General features: G+C 36.5%; 1 protein-coding gene across 5 annotated transcripts in view; it reads left to right on the forward strand.

Moving 5' to 3' along the window:
• The first annotated feature begins 356 nt into the window (after positions 1-356).
• ctnna2 (catenin (cadherin-associated protein), alpha 2) overlaps positions 357-18,014 on the forward strand; it is a 103,656-nt gene continuing 85,998 nt past the window's right edge. For 3 of the 5 annotated variants that reach the window (XM_077718299.1, XM_077718296.1, XM_077718300.1), the window contains exons 1-6: positions 357-706; positions 3,953-4,059; positions 8,388-8,583; positions 8,718-8,884; positions 9,029-9,148; positions 9,521-9,787. In XM_077718299.1, the coding sequence (XP_077574425.1) occupies positions 3,958-4,059; positions 8,388-8,583; positions 8,718-8,884; positions 9,029-9,148; positions 9,521-9,787 (852 nt within the window). In that variant the 5' untranslated portion in view covers positions 357-706; positions 3,953-3,957. Of the gene's footprint in view, positions 707-3,952; positions 4,060-5,488; positions 5,606-6,249; positions 6,404-8,387; positions 8,584-8,717; positions 8,885-9,028; positions 9,149-9,520; positions 9,788-18,014 lie in introns of those variants that run through there. The other 2 variants (XM_077718298.1, XM_077718297.1) reach the window with 2 other exon arrangements.

The raw sequence follows: 18,014 nt of genomic DNA on the forward strand, positions 1-18,014 counted from the left end.
AAACAGGGAATTTAAACTAAGTGTTTAGACAAAGTAAGCACCTTTGCAAATATGTTACAAAACTATATGTAACTTAAAGTTTGATTTCAAGAATAATGTAAATAACTGCAGCCTTTTTGCAATTTGTATGATTTATGCATGCAAAAAAAACATTATTTCAATTTGAAATTTGTACAACAAGGACAAGCGGTGTTGAAAATGAATGAACGAATGCATTTGTATAATTTGTTGGGTTGAAACTGCAATGAACCCCCCAAGCAATGGGATGGTTGAATACATTCCATACAACGTGCTTCTTTTAGGGCGCTTCCTCATCCATTGGACTGCGCATGCACAAACGACGCTACCGCTTCTGATTTGACAAGCGTCGGATGCGCCACACAGTCCCACGATAGTGCAAGCTTTCCCGTTACTAGTGCATCATCTGGCTCACCTGCCTACTCCCTTGTCGTAGCTGGAGGTCTGGGACCCCTCTTTATTTCAAATTCGCTGGGAACTTAGAGAAGAACGGACATTTTCATCATTTTTCCGAGATCGCGACAAAAGAAGCGAAAAGCACAGATTCAGCACCACATCATTGAGGAAAGCGCCCGGATTTGAGGCTCTTTTCACTGTTCATACAGAAGGATTTGATTTTTGGAATAACCAGCAAGGCGCTTTTAAACACTTTGTGGACCTGCAAATTTGCCATCTTTCTAGGTTAAAGGTGGGTTATGAGTTTGAGCCGGCCATTTGTCATGTGGCAGTTGCCTTTGCTAGCACCATCGCTGGTTGCTAACACTAGCTCAGGCGAGGTCCGCCTTACTTCATTCTTCGCTGTACCCCGGCTAGTTTGCAAAGCAAATCAGTATCCAGAAACACGTACCAAAAAGGCTCGTCTTTACTATGCTTCCGTATTGTTGTTGTTGCAACCGGGTTATTCATTTTAACCTGCTAAATCAGTGTCGTCCACTGCTATCGTCACTGGAGGTGCTGCTATCCAGTGAACCCCGGTGCTGAACCACTCTTTCGCCTTTTAGCAACGACACACTCGGGCAGATGCAGGCTAGTTTGCTAGCGACTTTCCTGGGTACGCTAAGCAGCTACATCTCTGCTCATAAAATCACTACCCAGCTTCCAAATGTCACACCCTTTGCACGTTTATGTGCTGCATATCTGCATGGCTTTTCTATGTGCATATATATTACTAATTGCACAACAACAATTTAATCAAGAAATACATTAAAAACAAGGATAAGCATGTACTACAATGGTTCATTCAAAATATGCATGCATTGTAGATTAAATAATTTACAGACATCAGTTATTTTTTAAAAGAGCTAAAAGAGCAATTTATGATAAGTTTCATTTATTTTCCCGGAATAAACCACTAGTAATGTTTTCAATATGATGAAAATGCACCAAATTCTTAATTCAGGCAAGTCTGTCAATAGTGGTTGAGGTCCTATTTTCAAACAGCTGATTAACTTGAACCCATTAAAAAAAGTTCTCTGAAACAGGCAATGTTGAAGTTGTTTTCAAAAGCAATTGACAAAAACTGAGCCAAATAGTTTGCAGTTGGTCACAAAGGAATGACTCCATTGATATGGTCAGCATCGGGGATGACTGGTTAACATTTATGTCAGATATTTACAATGTGCCGCTCACAGTCGTGAGGTGAGCATTCAAACTGTGCCTTGCATGTTGTCCTTATGCTAATGTACACTTTGTCCACATACCAACATTATCTCCTGCATGGTAGGTTAATTTAGTTTTTCCCATCCACGATGCCATGACACACTGTTTACAAGCAGCTGTGCCAGGTTGGTTATGTTAGGTAGGCTGTCAGCATCGCACTCAGGATCTTAAGATTGTTAAAGAGTCAGTGGTGAGTTTTCAAAAAAGTTTGACTGTTGCGCTTGGCACATTAGGAATGATGTTGAGGTACAAACGAGATGATGTCACTATGTCATGTGCCTTTAAATATTTTGAGGAATAATACATTCCTAAAATTGAATGGCCCCCTTTCCCACTCTCTACAGTTTTGCCCAGTGTGGATTCTCTTCCTGTAACTAGAGATATGAAATCCCATGGGCCTTTGAGAGACTGTATTTAGAGTTTGGGTTTATGTTTGCCAGAGGGACATGCTCACATTCCTAGCGACTCTGGTGCACACTGTTTTGTAATTTTCTTCTTCCGGACTGTTCAGTCTGCAATGGCAAAGATTAATTTACTGTGTATTTTATGCTACTGTTAAGTTATGAAAATATTTAATTACCCATGTAGTAAAACATTATCTCCATGTCATTTGGGACCGACTGTATTTAGGATAGAATTATAGACGGCAATAAAATTATGACACCAGAGCCTCCCCAACATACTGTAGCTGCTTTTGTCTAAATATGAAGGCACATGATGGGGTAGTGGAACAAAAAAAAAGCATTGGTCAAATGAATGTTACATAATCATGATTGATAAAAACCAGGGAGGGGAAATAGTTATATCCGTTTCTCATTGGGTGAGACTAAAATACACTACAGCGCACATATTTGGACTAGTTAATTATGTCTTATTTAAATAAATGTAAACAACCTGGTTACTATTATATTAATATGTTTATATTCTCTATTAGTGCAAATGTAAATAGTAAATGTGAAAAATATTAAACCCTCTTTGCGTGTTCGTTGACCTTGTTTCTTTGCCCAGAAAATGCTTATCATGTATTAACCCCATTTGTTAATACGCCCATGACTGTAAACTTAATCCATATGCTTGTGGCTTTACAGAGGGTGGAACGGGTCTGGAGACATGGCAGAATTTGATGGGCATAAATATAGATATGTTCTGTCTGGTTCACTATGTCAAAATCAGTCAACTATGTCAAACTTATGTCAGAAAAATGTATCTAACTTTACTAATGACTGAAAAAGAAAACTGGTGAAACTATCTAAAAATTCTGCATAATAAAAAATCATACTGTGGTGTATTCATGGAACAACAACAAAAATGGAAAAAAAGTTTGCTAATTAGTTTTTCAATGAAAAATCCTCCCAGTCATTGATTAAACCAAACAGAACACAAAAATATTGCCAATGGCACCATTAAAATTTAAGTACTGGAGCATAGAAGGCCAAAATCTAAAATGACAATGAGGTTCTATTAGTAAAAATAACAATATTACTAAAGAAACCAAAAGATAGTTTTCATAAGACTTCAAATTTAACAATAACAACAACAATACAAGAAGAAAAACCCTAACCAAGTATTTAAGTTTCCCCAATGGGTTACCATCAAACATACCCGACAAGCTCCACTAAACTAAAACTGCTGTCTGCTTACTTTGGCATGGACCACTACTTAATATCACCACAGGTTCATCATCTAGCCAATCCACTTTAAACTCCCTCTTTTGACCCACAAATCCCTCCTCAGTTTTACCCCTCCTTACCTGACTGAATTCCTGTACTACCACACTTCTACTCCTACCCTTCCCTGCCAACTTATTGTCCCCTCCCTTGAGACAAAGTACAAAACCTGGGGAGACCAGGCCTTCCGTGTTGCCACCCCTACCCTCTGGAATGCATTCCCGCAAGCCATTAAAAAAGTAACCTCTCACTTTGCCATTTAAACTGAAAACCACATTTTACTTCCTTATGTTTACCTCCTGTTCATGCACTTTTTTTCCCTTGCGATTCATTCATGTATTTACTCCGATTGAAGTATTTAATTCATGCTTATTCATTTCTAAATAAGGACCATGTACTAATCTTTGGCGGTGGGGGTTCGATGGTAATGTGCTCGGGGGGTCTGGCAGTGAGCTTTAAGTCTGATCTTCTGTGGTTTAAGTGTGGATTTCTGAATTGATGTTAGAAGTGGAGCCCACACACAAAAAAAGACTTAAGCTGAAAGAAGCAATCACATAAGTATGGTGCTGACATTTCATTACTCTTCCTTCTACTTTTGACTTCAACAGAGACCATGACGACTGCCACTTCCCCAATCTTGTTGAAATGGGACCCAAAGAGTCTTGAAATCCGCACACTGACTGTGGAAAGACTTCTGGAGCCCCTTGTTACACAGGTAATTCCTGAAAACGGTTCATGCACATTTCACACTCAAATCAACCTATTTTCAAAACTGTATCTTTAACACTCGTCTATTAAGCGAAAATATTATTTTTTGTCTATTCACCTAAATATAGCCTTTGAACAAAGATTAATCTCAGACAATTGATAGAGAAAACTCAAAAGTCATGCATTAAATCCTGGACAACACTCAATAGTGTTCCTATTTAACTATAATAAATAATATATTTGCAGGGATATATGGCCCATATAAGGTGCGAGTACACCATCATCATCATAAGGCTTTTCTTCGAACTGCTTAAGTGAATTAATTGTTTGATTATTCCTCACAGTAAAAATGTGATCCTAGAATAAGGAGGTTAATGTACTCATACAACAAATAGAACAGTCATCCTTTTCAATAAATAAACTGGATGTTTTCAGATATGAATGCAGCACTGTTAATGTTTCTTTTACAGCTGTTGGCTTATTCATTCTAGTTAGATGAAATAAAAGCAGTGTTGTGGATAGCAAACAAGCAGTGTGTCCATGTCATGATGCTTCCAATGCCAGTCCTATTTTTCATTTCACAGCAGCTCCAAAATGCTGCGTCAGACATGTTCTTAGTTGATTGGAACAAAGGACTTGACACTATGCTTGACCCCTATGGTTTGTTTGCTATGGCCATCACACACAAAACACGTAAAATGAAAGCAGAGTAGAGTTCATAATTTCAATGCTCACCAAACTAAATTTACACAATATGAAGTATGCTGAAGTATTGCAAGATTTGCTGAGGTCTCAGATGACTTCACGCATGACTGCAGTTTGTATTCTATTTCCATGCTTGACCTCAGAGAGATACATTTTCATAAAGTTTTGCAGAAATTAATTTTAGTAGTTCCACTGCAGGGTAAAAGATAAATACTTGCTGCTTGAACAGATGATTCCAAGATATTAGAGGTATTAAGATGAACCGGTCCTAATCGGTTATCTGTCTTTGATGTGCGTGGTCCAAGTGTAGATAGGTGAAAAAAAAAAAAAAAAAAACAACAACATGCATTGGGAATCAAGTTTTGGAAATTGTATTCTGTGCTTTGTGCTTTGCCGCTGGCCATCTCTGAATTGTCCATGAACATATTTTTTTCCTTAATTAAATAATGTTCAATGGTTGGCAACTATTTAAAAAAACCTCTTTGGTTATCATAATTTCCTATAGAATTATTGACAATTTCAACTACCACCCTCCAATACATATACATACATCAAAACTGGAAAATAAAAATCATGTGTTAAATCTTCTACGCTAAAACATGTATTGTAAAAACTTGGCAAAACCAAATGGATTAATCTTTTGACCAGGAGCTTGCCCTAATTCCACTACTTGGATGGTCTCTACATTAGCAGCATATTTTGTGACGTGCATCTGCAGTAGAATCCTTTTATTTTTTTTTTAGAGAGAGAGATCACAGTACGAGTGACAACTGTGAAAGCATTTCACATTTTTAACAGGCTGGTTCATTACTGTTTTTTTTATATTTGCGAGAATGGATTCATTCTTGGTAAGTACTTTCCGTCATTTTTATAGTCTGGTGTCAGAGATCAAGTGTTAAGTATATGTGTTATGTGTGTCTTTCAAATGAATAAGAATCATTTGGGTGTTCTTCGATGTCATCAATTTTTTTAAAGCTAGATTCAGATATATAATATATAATAAAGTTAGTAGGAATATACTCGCTTTGGGCTTTCACAAATGAACACCATATGTTCATCAAATGTACTTGTGAGGGTTTTTTAATAATAAACTTTGGCCCAATCCAACAAGCTTTTTTAAAATTTTTAAATTGACTTTAAGAAAACCTTTAATTGTACCAAATTAAGCTTTTGAAGAAATTTACTGTATATATTTTTCGAACAATTATTTAATATTGATATGTGTAATTTACTTTGAAAGTGAGTATTACTTTTTGCTAGATGAAATTTGCAAAACAATCTTCGTTCATTTTAAATTGACTATAACCTTTAATTGTACCAAATTAAGCTTTCAAAGAAATGTATTTTATATATTTTTATAAACAATTATTTCATATTGATGTGTGTAATTTAATTTGCAAAACAATCTTCTTTTTTTTCTCCCTTTAAGGCTTTGGTTACTAACTCTGTCCCTCAAGGGCACCTATCCAGTCTGCTTCCCATATCTCCCTTCTCCAACACACCTGGATCAAATAAGCAGGATCGTTATCCAGCTTGTGGAGAGATTGCTGGTTGGTTGATCATTTGATTCAGCTGACTTTCAGGAAGTAGACCTTCCAAAGCAGACTGAATAGATGCCCTTGATGACTAGAGTTTGCTTTACTAAGGTATGTGCAAAAAAAGGTTTAAGGCCTGCATCACAAACATTTAGTGTACAATCAGTTTTACATTATTTAGGATTTACTGCATATTTGAAAGTCTAAAGATTGAGACACTGCATAGATCTGAAGCTATTGCTCCATGCCACCTGTTGTACTTGCGTCATTGCTGCACCAACTTGGGTATGAATTTGATGGCTGCCAGAGCTAATCATGCTCCAAAGGGTAGCCAGCCATGCAAGCTGTATTGTGTTTGCATCACTGTTGAATTGCTACTGAACTTGGATGCCTTGCCAAAAGATATAGTTTCATATGTTGATAGTCAGCTGGAGATCCCAGATTTTTTTCCTCCTTATGGTGTATTGTATATATATACTGTTAAAAATGTTTTGTTGTGCACTTTTCCTTGCTTTTTTGGTTTTGTAGCCTCCTTTGGGGTTCTGCACACTTAAAGAAACAACTGAAAATGAATAACTAATGTGAGAGCATAACCATTTAAATTTAAAGCATCCTTTTTTTTACTGTACATGGAAACATCTTATAAAAACAAGTATACAAAGTAAAATAAATTGTAGTATTACATTACATTTCCAGGCAAGCTCTGCAATGTTTTGAGAAGGGTAAATGGAACTGCTTGGTTTATTTCAATCCAAAGGCAGTTTATAATTTAGCTGCTTGAAAATAATTCTATTCTTAGGGAATTTATGGGGGAATTTGATGCCAAGCTGAGAACTCCAACACCTCCTTAGATTCAGCATTATCTCAAAAAGTCTTGTTTTCTTCCCACAAGCGTGTTCCAGGGATATTCTGGCACTTGCGTGCAGAGGCAACATTACATATTCATAGAACTGGTACTGTTAAATCTGTCTGAAGGTAAATAAATTCCCTTAGCAGACATCTTGCTGTGAGGATATTTAGGGCATAATTAAATATACATTAAGACTCTCAAGCTACTGTTAAAGAACAAAACATCAAGGAGCTGTGACTTGAATGAGAAAGTGCCAATGGAAAATAAATGAAAAATACTCTTGCATTGTGTATTCCACAGTCCAACCCCCAGGTTTCAAAGTGGTGGCCCGGGGGCCAAATCTGGTCTGCCGCATCATTTTGTGTGGCCCGGGAAAGTAAATCATTTCAGTTTAAGAATCAAATTAAAATGAAGAGTATATTAAATTTCCTGATTTCCCTCCTTTTAAATCAATCATTGTAATTTTTTAATCAAAATGTTCTGTGTTTTTTGTTCAAAAATCCAATTCCTATTGTCCAACCCAATAGAAATTATACCAGCATTGGTGGTAGATTGCATTATGTCGATTATACTGAAGCCTGCACTATTAGCACAATGTCTAAACAAAAGCAAGATAATGATGTGTTTAAATCGTATATATTTTATGGACATACCTACAGATGTACCTTTATTGGGCCCTTTATTTTCTTGTAATTGCTGACTCTTCTACTGTTTAATGGTATGAATAACCACTAAATTGCTTATTTTGTTGTTGCTCTGTTGGCCAGTTAAAAATGAATTGGCTTATCAAAAGGCCAGGTGCTCTGCAAGCAGATTTTGATGTTACTGCTGCATAGTTTTAAAGTCATTGTTGTAGAACTCAATAACACAGTGATTGGATGCCTTCCATAACTCTATATCTACTATATATGTGTCTGCAGTGGCACACTATGGTAAAGAGTTTTCTATCTAGTCATTATTAGGCTGTACTTCACTAACATGGATCATTAAATGAATCCACTACTAAAGGAGCTAATGTAAATTTGAACTATTGTTTGGTTTGAAATAACATTTCATTCATGTGACTTTTGGTGTGTGACACTATTAACTGTGTACTTTACTATTGACCATTGGAGTTTTTCCTCGGTTGTGAGAAATTGATTGTCAGTTAAAGATCGGAATGAGGAAAACGGGAGTAATAGGGTACTTTGTTTTATTACTAGAAAGTTTTGTTTTTGACTAATTTGCATTCTGCTTTTTTTTTAGGTGACTACTTTGGTAAACACAAGTAACAAAGGGCCATCCAGTAAGAAAAAAGGTCGCTCCAAGAAGGCTCATGTCCTGGCAGTCTCAGTGGAACAGGCTACTCAGAACTTTTTGGAGAAAGGAGAGCAGATTGCAAAAGACAGCCATGATCTGAAGGAGGAACTTATTGCTGCTGTTGATGATGTCCGTAAACAAGGTAACCATTTATCAGTATTTTCATTGAAGAATCTTTTCTCTATTTTAATATACAGAACCAAAATTATTGTCAAATTGCTTAATTATTTGGAACATACATACGTTCATGTTTAAATGTAACGTTTATTCTTGCAGGAGAGACCATGCGTATTGCCTCCTCAGAATTTGCCGACGATCCCTGCTCCTCTGTAAAACGCGGCACCATGGTGAGGGCTGCCCGGGCATTGTTGTCTGCTGTAACACGCCTGCTCATCCTTGCTGATATGGCTGACGTTATGAGGCTGCTGGCTCACCTTAAAATTGTAAGATGAAGCAACAACGCTACATATTTTGGAATTCACACTCTTGGCTTTAGTGTATCAATATTTTTATTGCTAGCATTGACAAACATGTTCTGTCTGCGTCAACTTATTTTCTGGAGTCTATTGTGTTCCTGTGTATGACAGGTGGAAGAAGCCCTAGAGGGAGTAAAGAATGCAACCAATGAGCAGGACCTGGGAAATCGTTTCAAAGAATTTGGGAAGGAGATGGTTAAGCTTAATTACGTAGCAGCACGGAGACAGCAGGTAGCTGGATGCCCCCTTTATTCATTTTGCCTTAAAATAAATAAAAATAATTAAGTTCCTGATATCGTTCAGTCAGGACCAAGAATGAATGGAAATCATAAATAAACCTAAGTCATTATTGCTTTTTACTTATTTTTATTTTTGATTTTATCAGAATCGCCTAGGGAAAAAAGTAAAACAAATACAACTCTCATTAATGGAATATTTTAACAATGTATTTATATAATGCTACAAGTCTTTGGGGAAAAAGAATTAATAAATATGAAAAGATAATGTCCAATATCTTAATCAGCTTCACCATAAGTTAATGTCTTTTTGTAGCTTTTTCTCTGGCAATGTGGTTTTAATTGTTTATTAAATGATGTCCCTCAGGAACTGAAGGACCCTCAGTGTCGAGATGAAATGGCAGCTGCCCGTGGGGCTTTGAAAAAGAATGCCACTATGCTGTACACAGCCTCACAGGCTTTCCTGCGGCATCCAGATGTGGCTGCTACCCGTGCCAACCGGGACTATGTTTTCAAACAAGTCCAGGAGGCCATCGGTGGCATCTCCAGTGCCGCTCAAGCCACCTCGCCTACCGATGAAAAGCACACCCATGCTTGCATTGGTGAACTGGCTGCTGCACTCAATGAGTTTGATGTAAGTCCATTGTTTCATTTTCTCAAGTTACAAAAATGTGCAATTTTATACAGTATGGGACATCCATTACGCATGCATGAACACGCTTGTCCAAATTTCTACCCTTCCTCGTTATGCCACGAATAATGTCATTAATGTTCGAACTGTGAGCACCAATTGCACCTTAAAGATTTCCAGATTGCAAACTCACAAATGAAGCTTGACACTTTGGCTGAATATATGCCGAATGAGCAATATGTGCTCCAAATGCAACCCCTTTACAGGTTATAACATTTAGTTATCATTTTAACTTCTGTTTGTTATAAAAACAAACAACACAAATGTTGAACACTAAATGTTTCAAATTCTGATCCTTTGGTGTCACCTTGTGGCTCTATGCTGCCATTGCCATACTTGCACAGACACTGCAATTTTATATGCAATGCATGTGATGTTTGGATGACACTGGTTTTTCTGTTCTTAATTACATCCACCCTTGTTGAAACAAACCTTTTAGGTTATTTAAACAATTTCTGGGAACAACATACCTTTTTTTGAGAAGTGAAAAACATTTGATGCATCAGCTTTTGACTTCATATATATTCTAAAGTTGTTGTGTATAAATGAAGATTTTAATACATCTATCTATAGTTTGCTGAACTGGCTGCTCTCCCAATGTAGGGACATCTAGATGTTCATAAAATTAAGTTTTATAAACTTGGAAATAATCAATTCATATATTCATCATGTTTTCTTCTCCTGGTTAATATCCATTGACAAACTGTACATGAATATCAAATTTACAGTTCCGTTGGATGTGGATTAAATGTTAATTCCTGACAGACAGTAAGTTAGTCACTTAACATATGCACTAATGCGATACCTTGCCTTCCATTTCCCTACGTGAGCTGCAGAAGCATTGTGACCACTGTGTTGCTTCCTGAATTGAAATCATGATACATTTCACCCCATCTCTCCCCCCCAAAAAACTGTTTAATTTCTAAATTATTATGTTGTAGTTTGTTCTGAATCATCTTTACTTTTTTTCTCTCCCCCAAGGCCATGGCCTTTAATAATTACATCAGTTCAGCTTTTTTTTTCCCCCATGTAAAAAGAAAAAAAAAAATCCGCTTTTAGAAAAGCAAAAGACCTGCATAATTTGATTCGGTTGACAGGCAGACAGACAGCAATTAAATGAGACAAATTGCCCTTTACTTAGCCCTCTGTGCATGGTTGTAGCTGGTGCATGTTTAATTCTTAACTTACCACAAAGACATAACACAGACTGGACAAATGCTCATAGAATAATAATTACCTGATACAGGGGGGTGGGAGTCACATTTCTTGCAATTTGTACCTCGATATACTTGGTTGGTCACCAAAATCAGGTGTCCACATCTTTTTGGCTCACAAAAATTGAGAATAACATTGCTCATTAGTTTGATTTGTCAACTTGCACTTGATGCACAACATTTTATCACGTCACTTTTCTCAGTGTCAGCTGCCTCTCTCTTCATATATCTTGTTAAGAAAGTCAGAAATTGTCCCAATATGGCATATTGGGGCTAAAAGGGATCTAATATTGGTTCTTTTGCACAAGCTTGCCAGGTGGTTTGCATTTGTCCGCTAAAGCTAAAAAAATCAGTCGCAAGAAAAAATGGACCATTCTTTTTATTTTTTTTCTTCAAGCGACGACATTTTTAATATTTTTGTGATCAACCACTTACTTAAAATCCATGTATTGGGCATATTTTATCCAAATACTCCTTCTGTATATATTTTTTTAATTATTATTATAAGGGAGCCATTCATTTTTAACTACTCCAAAGAAAGTAATGCCTAAAATATGTTCATTTTATACAATGGGTCCCAGCATTACAGGTATTTGGCAAAATGAAATAATTTCTCATATTCATAGTCTTAAAACAAACAAGCATATAGTAGATCTCTTGTGAAAGTGTGTGCAGTGCCGGAAGCTACCCAACAATCACACAAACAAGTCAGCAGGAATATAAATGGTTCCTCTGTGCTCTTTAATTAGGGCCAGAAAACATCCTCGGGACTCTCTTGACCCCATTTTTCCACCATGGCAAACACAATCCTAGGCATAAATCTTTTTTTGTTGTTGTTTTTTTTTATGTTTTTTTTAATGCCTGGAAACATACAAATGTGTTTGAGGTGAGGTTCAGTTTCGTATATATTTAATGGATTCCAACACGATGGAATACTATTGGTATTAGTTACAGTAGCTCTGGTGGGCGAGGGTTCAAATCACAGCTCCAATAGTAAAGGTTCTCTCTAAGCTTGCGTTAATTTAGTTGGTTGTATCGAAAGACTTCGATCCAAAGGAGAAAATGTTTTGCCTGGTCAACATTTTTCAAAACTGACATTTTCTCACTAAACACTTAAAAACTTTAACGCATTGATGTTTTGATGACGTTTGTCATTTAGCATAAATGCCAATGTGAAATAGCTTATGAACTTCCATCAAATGATAACATAAGCTCTTTCTACCGGGAGTTTGTTTTCCCCCATTATCAAACATTTCTAATGCATGATTAGAAGATAAGATTTATTTTTTCTTTGGTTTGATCTCTAGATTCTGATTTATGAAGTAAATAGGCACTACATATATGACACACTATATTTTTTTATCCCCACTATAACTGACACAGAATTGTGTAACTCTACAACATTTTGCAGATATGTGACTTTAAATTCACCACACAGGAAAGGCCTGTCATGTTGGAATAAAGTCTTTATTTGGAAATTTGTGGGAGAACAGATGGAGTTGAAGCCTCAGGGGTGTGTTTAGGAAAGGCAGCATTGCCCACATAGGCATAGATTTCTTTCTAGGTCGCACCACACAACACAACACACTTTCCAGCAAATCACTTCAAACTGAGTTGTGGGGGACATACGACTGAAAATACTTGGAAAATATCTACTTGGACCGTCCTCCCCCATGGACTTTTAATCTACTACTTTTTACCTCCATCTGTATGCACCTTGAGATTTTCCAAGGAATGGTCAATATCTTGTTGAAGTAAATAGTCTAGCACATATTCCCATTTACCAAGCAAGAGCACTGCCCATTTCTAGTATCCAATACACATCATTCCAAGCAGATTAGGTTCACCAAAGGGTAAATAAATAAATAACTGTCACTTCACAGTATGTATCCTCCCTAGGTCTCCCCTTATCAATTGCACGGCATTGCTTAAAGCAGCCTTTTTTCTGTGTGAAATCCAACCTTTTATGAGCATCAGAAAATAATAGAAATTCAAAGCAAGCTTGAGTATGAGTTACATAAAAATGGATTATTATTCCGCTACAGCTTCTCCCATTTTATTTAATAGACAAAGACGGGGGTGGGTAAATTTAATTTGGATGTAATTTCATCAAAATTAATGACCTAATATTGTATATTCTCCAGTTGCTGATTAGATTTTATGTCTTGAGTCCTACCAACATATAAAAACAATCTATATTTTCTCTGTCTTGAGTACTAACAACATATTCAAAAATCTTTTTTTTTTTTTTTACATCAATTCCCGAGCCATAGCAGTTCATGCAGTTCAATGTAGCTTTGATATTAATAACCAGAAGGGGGCAGTGTGTTCTTATCTTTCTGAACTCTACAATCTCAAGTTCACCACCCTCTCCTGTCTTTTCCATTTTTATCCTGCTTTCCCTTAAGTCCTTAGAAACAGAGATTTAGAGCTCGCTCATTCTCATGTGAGCCAAAGTGCCTGCATCATCTTGCAGTGTTTTGCAGTGTGTGAGACGGAGGCCATCTTCTGATTGTGAGATGTATTGAGAGCCTTGGGATGAAATTACCTGCTTTTAGAATTCTAGTCTGAACACATTGGCCCCTAGAGATCTGCCCTCACTCCTTTAAGGAAAATTCTAGGGGTTGTTAGCAAACCTATATGCTAACTTTATCATTTTAATGCACTGTATGTGTGCTGAGACAGTTAGGGTAGATACGTTTTTACTTTGATCCGCAACAGGAATGTGAAAGATGAACTGAAATGGCTTTACTGTGATTTTTATTTCCATCTGCTTGTCCTCTGGCTTTCTTGCTGTTCTAATTTCCAGAGGCATCTGAAACTAGATGAGGTGCTATAAAAAAGCTGGTTTGCTTTCATGCAGTTTCCTAAACCATTTGGCAGAATTACAGTATTGTCATGCAAAGCTCTCCAATATACCTTCAAGACTTTATCCACAATGTACTAGTATGTGCCCATCCTTAGTCAGCATTGGTTAACAGGATTTGTCTGCTTGTACAATGCAACGTGTGCAAACAAACAGTGGCTCCAAATGCAAATTACTTTCAGGATGCTACATGTGTCAATCTGTTCAGTGGCAGGTAATTGGTTCTAGTAATGTGTAGTGAATAAGATACTTTATTTTGGCCTGTGCAGGATTTATTGATAAACACCAGACGAGAGCGAAAGGGTTGACAGTTTCTTCCTGTCTGTCACATTTTTTTGTTGTTCATTTCTCTAAGACTGATAATGTTGTAATGGTGTGAACAATCGTCAAAATACATTCATAAACACTTGCAGTTTTCTAATTAGTTTTAGTACTGTGCAAATATATTGCGGGTCGCTAAATTTACAAATGCCAAACTAAATAAACTGAGCTTAACTGGATTCCATTAATCAAATTGAGTGAAAAAGTGGATACCATGTTTGCTCAACAGTTGTGAGATTTGGTGTTTGTAACAGTGGCTGCAGCCTTTTTTTGTAACATCATGTTCTCACTTTGCTTGTGTGGATTTCATGCTGGTAGCCCGGTTGCCTATCAGGTTCCACAAAAAAATGCATTTAAGTTTAATTGGGGACCAGGAAGTCGATAGCTTTACGTTTGAAACAAACGATTGTGCTCAAGAAGAAAAAAAGATGCCATAAAAAATCAATCAATTGTTGTGCAAATTCACCTGCCTGATTCTGACCTGTTGCCATGTTAACAAGGAAAGACAAATGTTGTTCCCTTGGAATATTTCTACTACAACACATTTTTTTTTCAGTGTGAATTTTCATACATTACAAATCCCCAACTGTCTTTTGACAAAACATCTTTGCGGTTGTGACATTTAGCTGCTAGTTGAATAACCCTCCACACTACATGACACAACTGAATTATCCTGTGTTATCTAGTGTGGTGTGATCCACAATTTGCAATGCAGACTTGCTACGATCTGCTTGAATACTTCAACACTTCTCAGGGTTGATTCTCTTTAAGCATTCAAGTAAGTTTCTGGTGGAATTCCAATTTACATTGTTTAATGTAGAGAAGAAAAATGTAATTATCTGGTTATAACAGGACTACACGCAGCGCTTGGGGGGGGGGGGGGGGTCTGTATGGTTAAGTGGATGCATAGTGAATGGATAGTGATTTCACCTTGTTATTGTATTGCTTGATTCAACATGAATATTCTCTTACTTAGCAATTTCTATAGTGTATAGATTCATGTAAAAAAAATGAAGGATGAGAATTACTATTATTAAAAAAAAAGAAATTAAAATAAAATGGTCAGGTTTATAAACATGGTCAAAGTAGTCAAGATGCAAGATCAAAAAGAAAAAAAAACACAGTCCAAGTTATATGAGGGTTTGGCCTCACAGTTCTAAGATCGTGGGTTCGATCCTAGGTCGGTCCTTCTGATTCTTTTAATGGGAAATTGCAATGTTTAGACACTGGTGAGTGCAAATCAGAGATTGCTACTGTTTTTTTTTTAATTGTAGCCCTAAGGCCAGTTCTTCACAATCATGTTTTCTTTAGGCTCACTTGGCATCTTTCAGCCATTATTTCATTTGTTCATATTGCTTTAGTTCTGGTCGAACAGACTTAACATCCATACAAATGCATTTGAATCAGTCATTGTATCAACAATCAATTCCTAAAGTTTCTTGAAAATAGAAAATAGAAAAGTTACAAAGTATCAAACCTCGAACCGCCTAACACAATTGGGAGACCTTGTCCTTTCACCTAATTAATTTAATAATATTAATAATTCAATGCATTATTTAACAATAATCTTCAAAGTTTGCTGTCTGCCAGTTGAAAATCTATGCTGTAATGGATAGTTAATTTTAATACAACCATAGACACATGGCATTCATGCGTTTCTAACAAGATTGGGCAGTTGATTCTCATTCTGATGTGCCAAGCTCTGATTTATTGAGGTAAGTACGCACACTCAATTCTTGAATAATGGAAAAGAAAACAACATGGGAGATAATTAAAGATTCGTCAGGAAGGCAGGCTTTTCAAGACTTTGTGAGGATAATTTAACCAACAGGGTTGCTGACTCGCTTTTTTCAAAATGGTTAATTTGGCATTTTTAGGTCAGGTATGAGCACCAGAGCTGTTATAGGCAAAGAAATAAGGATCGATTTTATGACCTATAAATGATCGCCATCTCTGTGTAAGATGCGTGCGTTATTACATATTTTTTTACATTATATTTGATATGTTACTGCTGAAGCACTGGTTTGTTTCAGTGCATCCCGTCTTCCCTTAAAAAAACAATGTTTCGGGTTGTTTTCCAAAGATCAGCTAGTTAAAGGAGCATGATATTTGAGGATGTCTAGTGCATTTCGCCACAGGCCAAACTCCGGATGACCTCAAACACAAAGGCATTCGATGTTTCCAGCCTCTTCTTTCGAGCTCTGTATTCACCATCTCTAACTCCCAAGAGTGGACACTTCTATAATTATTATTTTCTGAGGGTAACGAGGAGCCATGTGGCCCATGTGGATTTTGTAATGCAGTTGTACACTTATACACATTGCAAAAGTAGGTATTTCAGTTTCTCAGGAAAAGTTCAAACTACCGTGTGTAGAGTTATCTCATTCAAACGACAATAAAATAACGTGCCTTTAGGAGGATGTTACATTCCCACATGTAGGATAACCATGCGTTTGTGTGGAAACGATGAGGATGATGGTCTATGCAATCTATTTTAGGAAAACATCATTTTTAGCTTAAATTCTTGCTGCTTTTCCTTTTACTAATTTATGCTGTGACCCATCTCCGTGCTCTAGTTACATCTTCTGTATCTGTTAATGATTTATTAATGCTTTACATTTGGATTTTAAGAAGGTATTTGTGTTGCATGTGTACCCCTCAGAGGAAAGAAACGTGTATTTCATAAAGACATGGATTTATACAGTTTATGCATGGCATATGTCTGTTGCATGTCACATGTAACATCCTGCTACTGTATTTTATTCATATCTGGATTTTTAATGTTGCCTATTTTGCAAGGGCTATATTGTACCACCATTTTCTGACTCTTTTAAAATTAATCTGCCAGGTATATTGAATTTTTCTTATTTAAAATTGTACTCAAACTAATTCCTTTTGGTTCTTTCTCATTTTGTGGGTATATAAAGATGCATTAACATATGAGGTATCTTGTTGATACATATTCTCTGTAACCTAGCAAATCTGTTTACATGATTATGATTTCTTTGCTGTGTCTCACAAACTGTTTTGGTATGTGGCACCGACAAAATATTTGCTTATACTTTAGCTAATGGGGTTTTGACTTTGCATATGCATATTTTTTCTTGATTGGCTCAAGGAAAAAGAAGGAAAATATCTTCATGGATATTGCAGCATGGAAGTTAGCACATTTATCTCACAATTCTGAGATCAATGGTTCAATCATCGGTGGTCTCTGATCTCTTGTGGAGTTTACAGGTTCTCCCTGTGCCAGGGTGGGTTTTCTCAGGGTCATCCGATGGTCTTTTTATGTCCTGGATTCTTATCAAAATTATTAATCGTGACGCTAGTTTGAAATCTGAATTTTTGGAGCAGAAAAATGACAATATATCAATCATTTCATCTTTTTGTCCTAATGGTGTCAAGCAATTGACAATTAAATTCCAAACCCAAGTATTTGACAACCAAACATTTTCTAATCTTTCTACCCCAACTATTCCCAATGCCCTATGGTAATTGCTACCTGACATCATGCTTGAATAACAATGAGGTAAAGCCCTTTGGGAATGTTCTCAGTATGCCTTCATGTTCTGTTCTTCTTTACATCTTTCATTTGTCAGGCTCTTTGTGTGTAAGGCTATGGTATGTAGCCTTCAGAAACCTTTTATTTCCAGGGGAGATAACCAATTCCAGAATACTCAATGGGGAAAAAAAAGATCACCCAAATCATCAAATCTTTTTTTCAACACATACAAAGCATATCACTGACAGTGTTTAAATTATTTATTAA

Source organism: Stigmatopora nigra, chromosome 6 (assembly GCF_051989575.1).
Source record: "Stigmatopora nigra isolate UIUO_SnigA chromosome 6, RoL_Snig_1.1, whole genome shotgun sequence".
Taxonomy (NCBI): Eukaryota; Metazoa; Chordata; class Actinopteri; order Syngnathiformes; family Syngnathidae; genus Stigmatopora; species Stigmatopora nigra.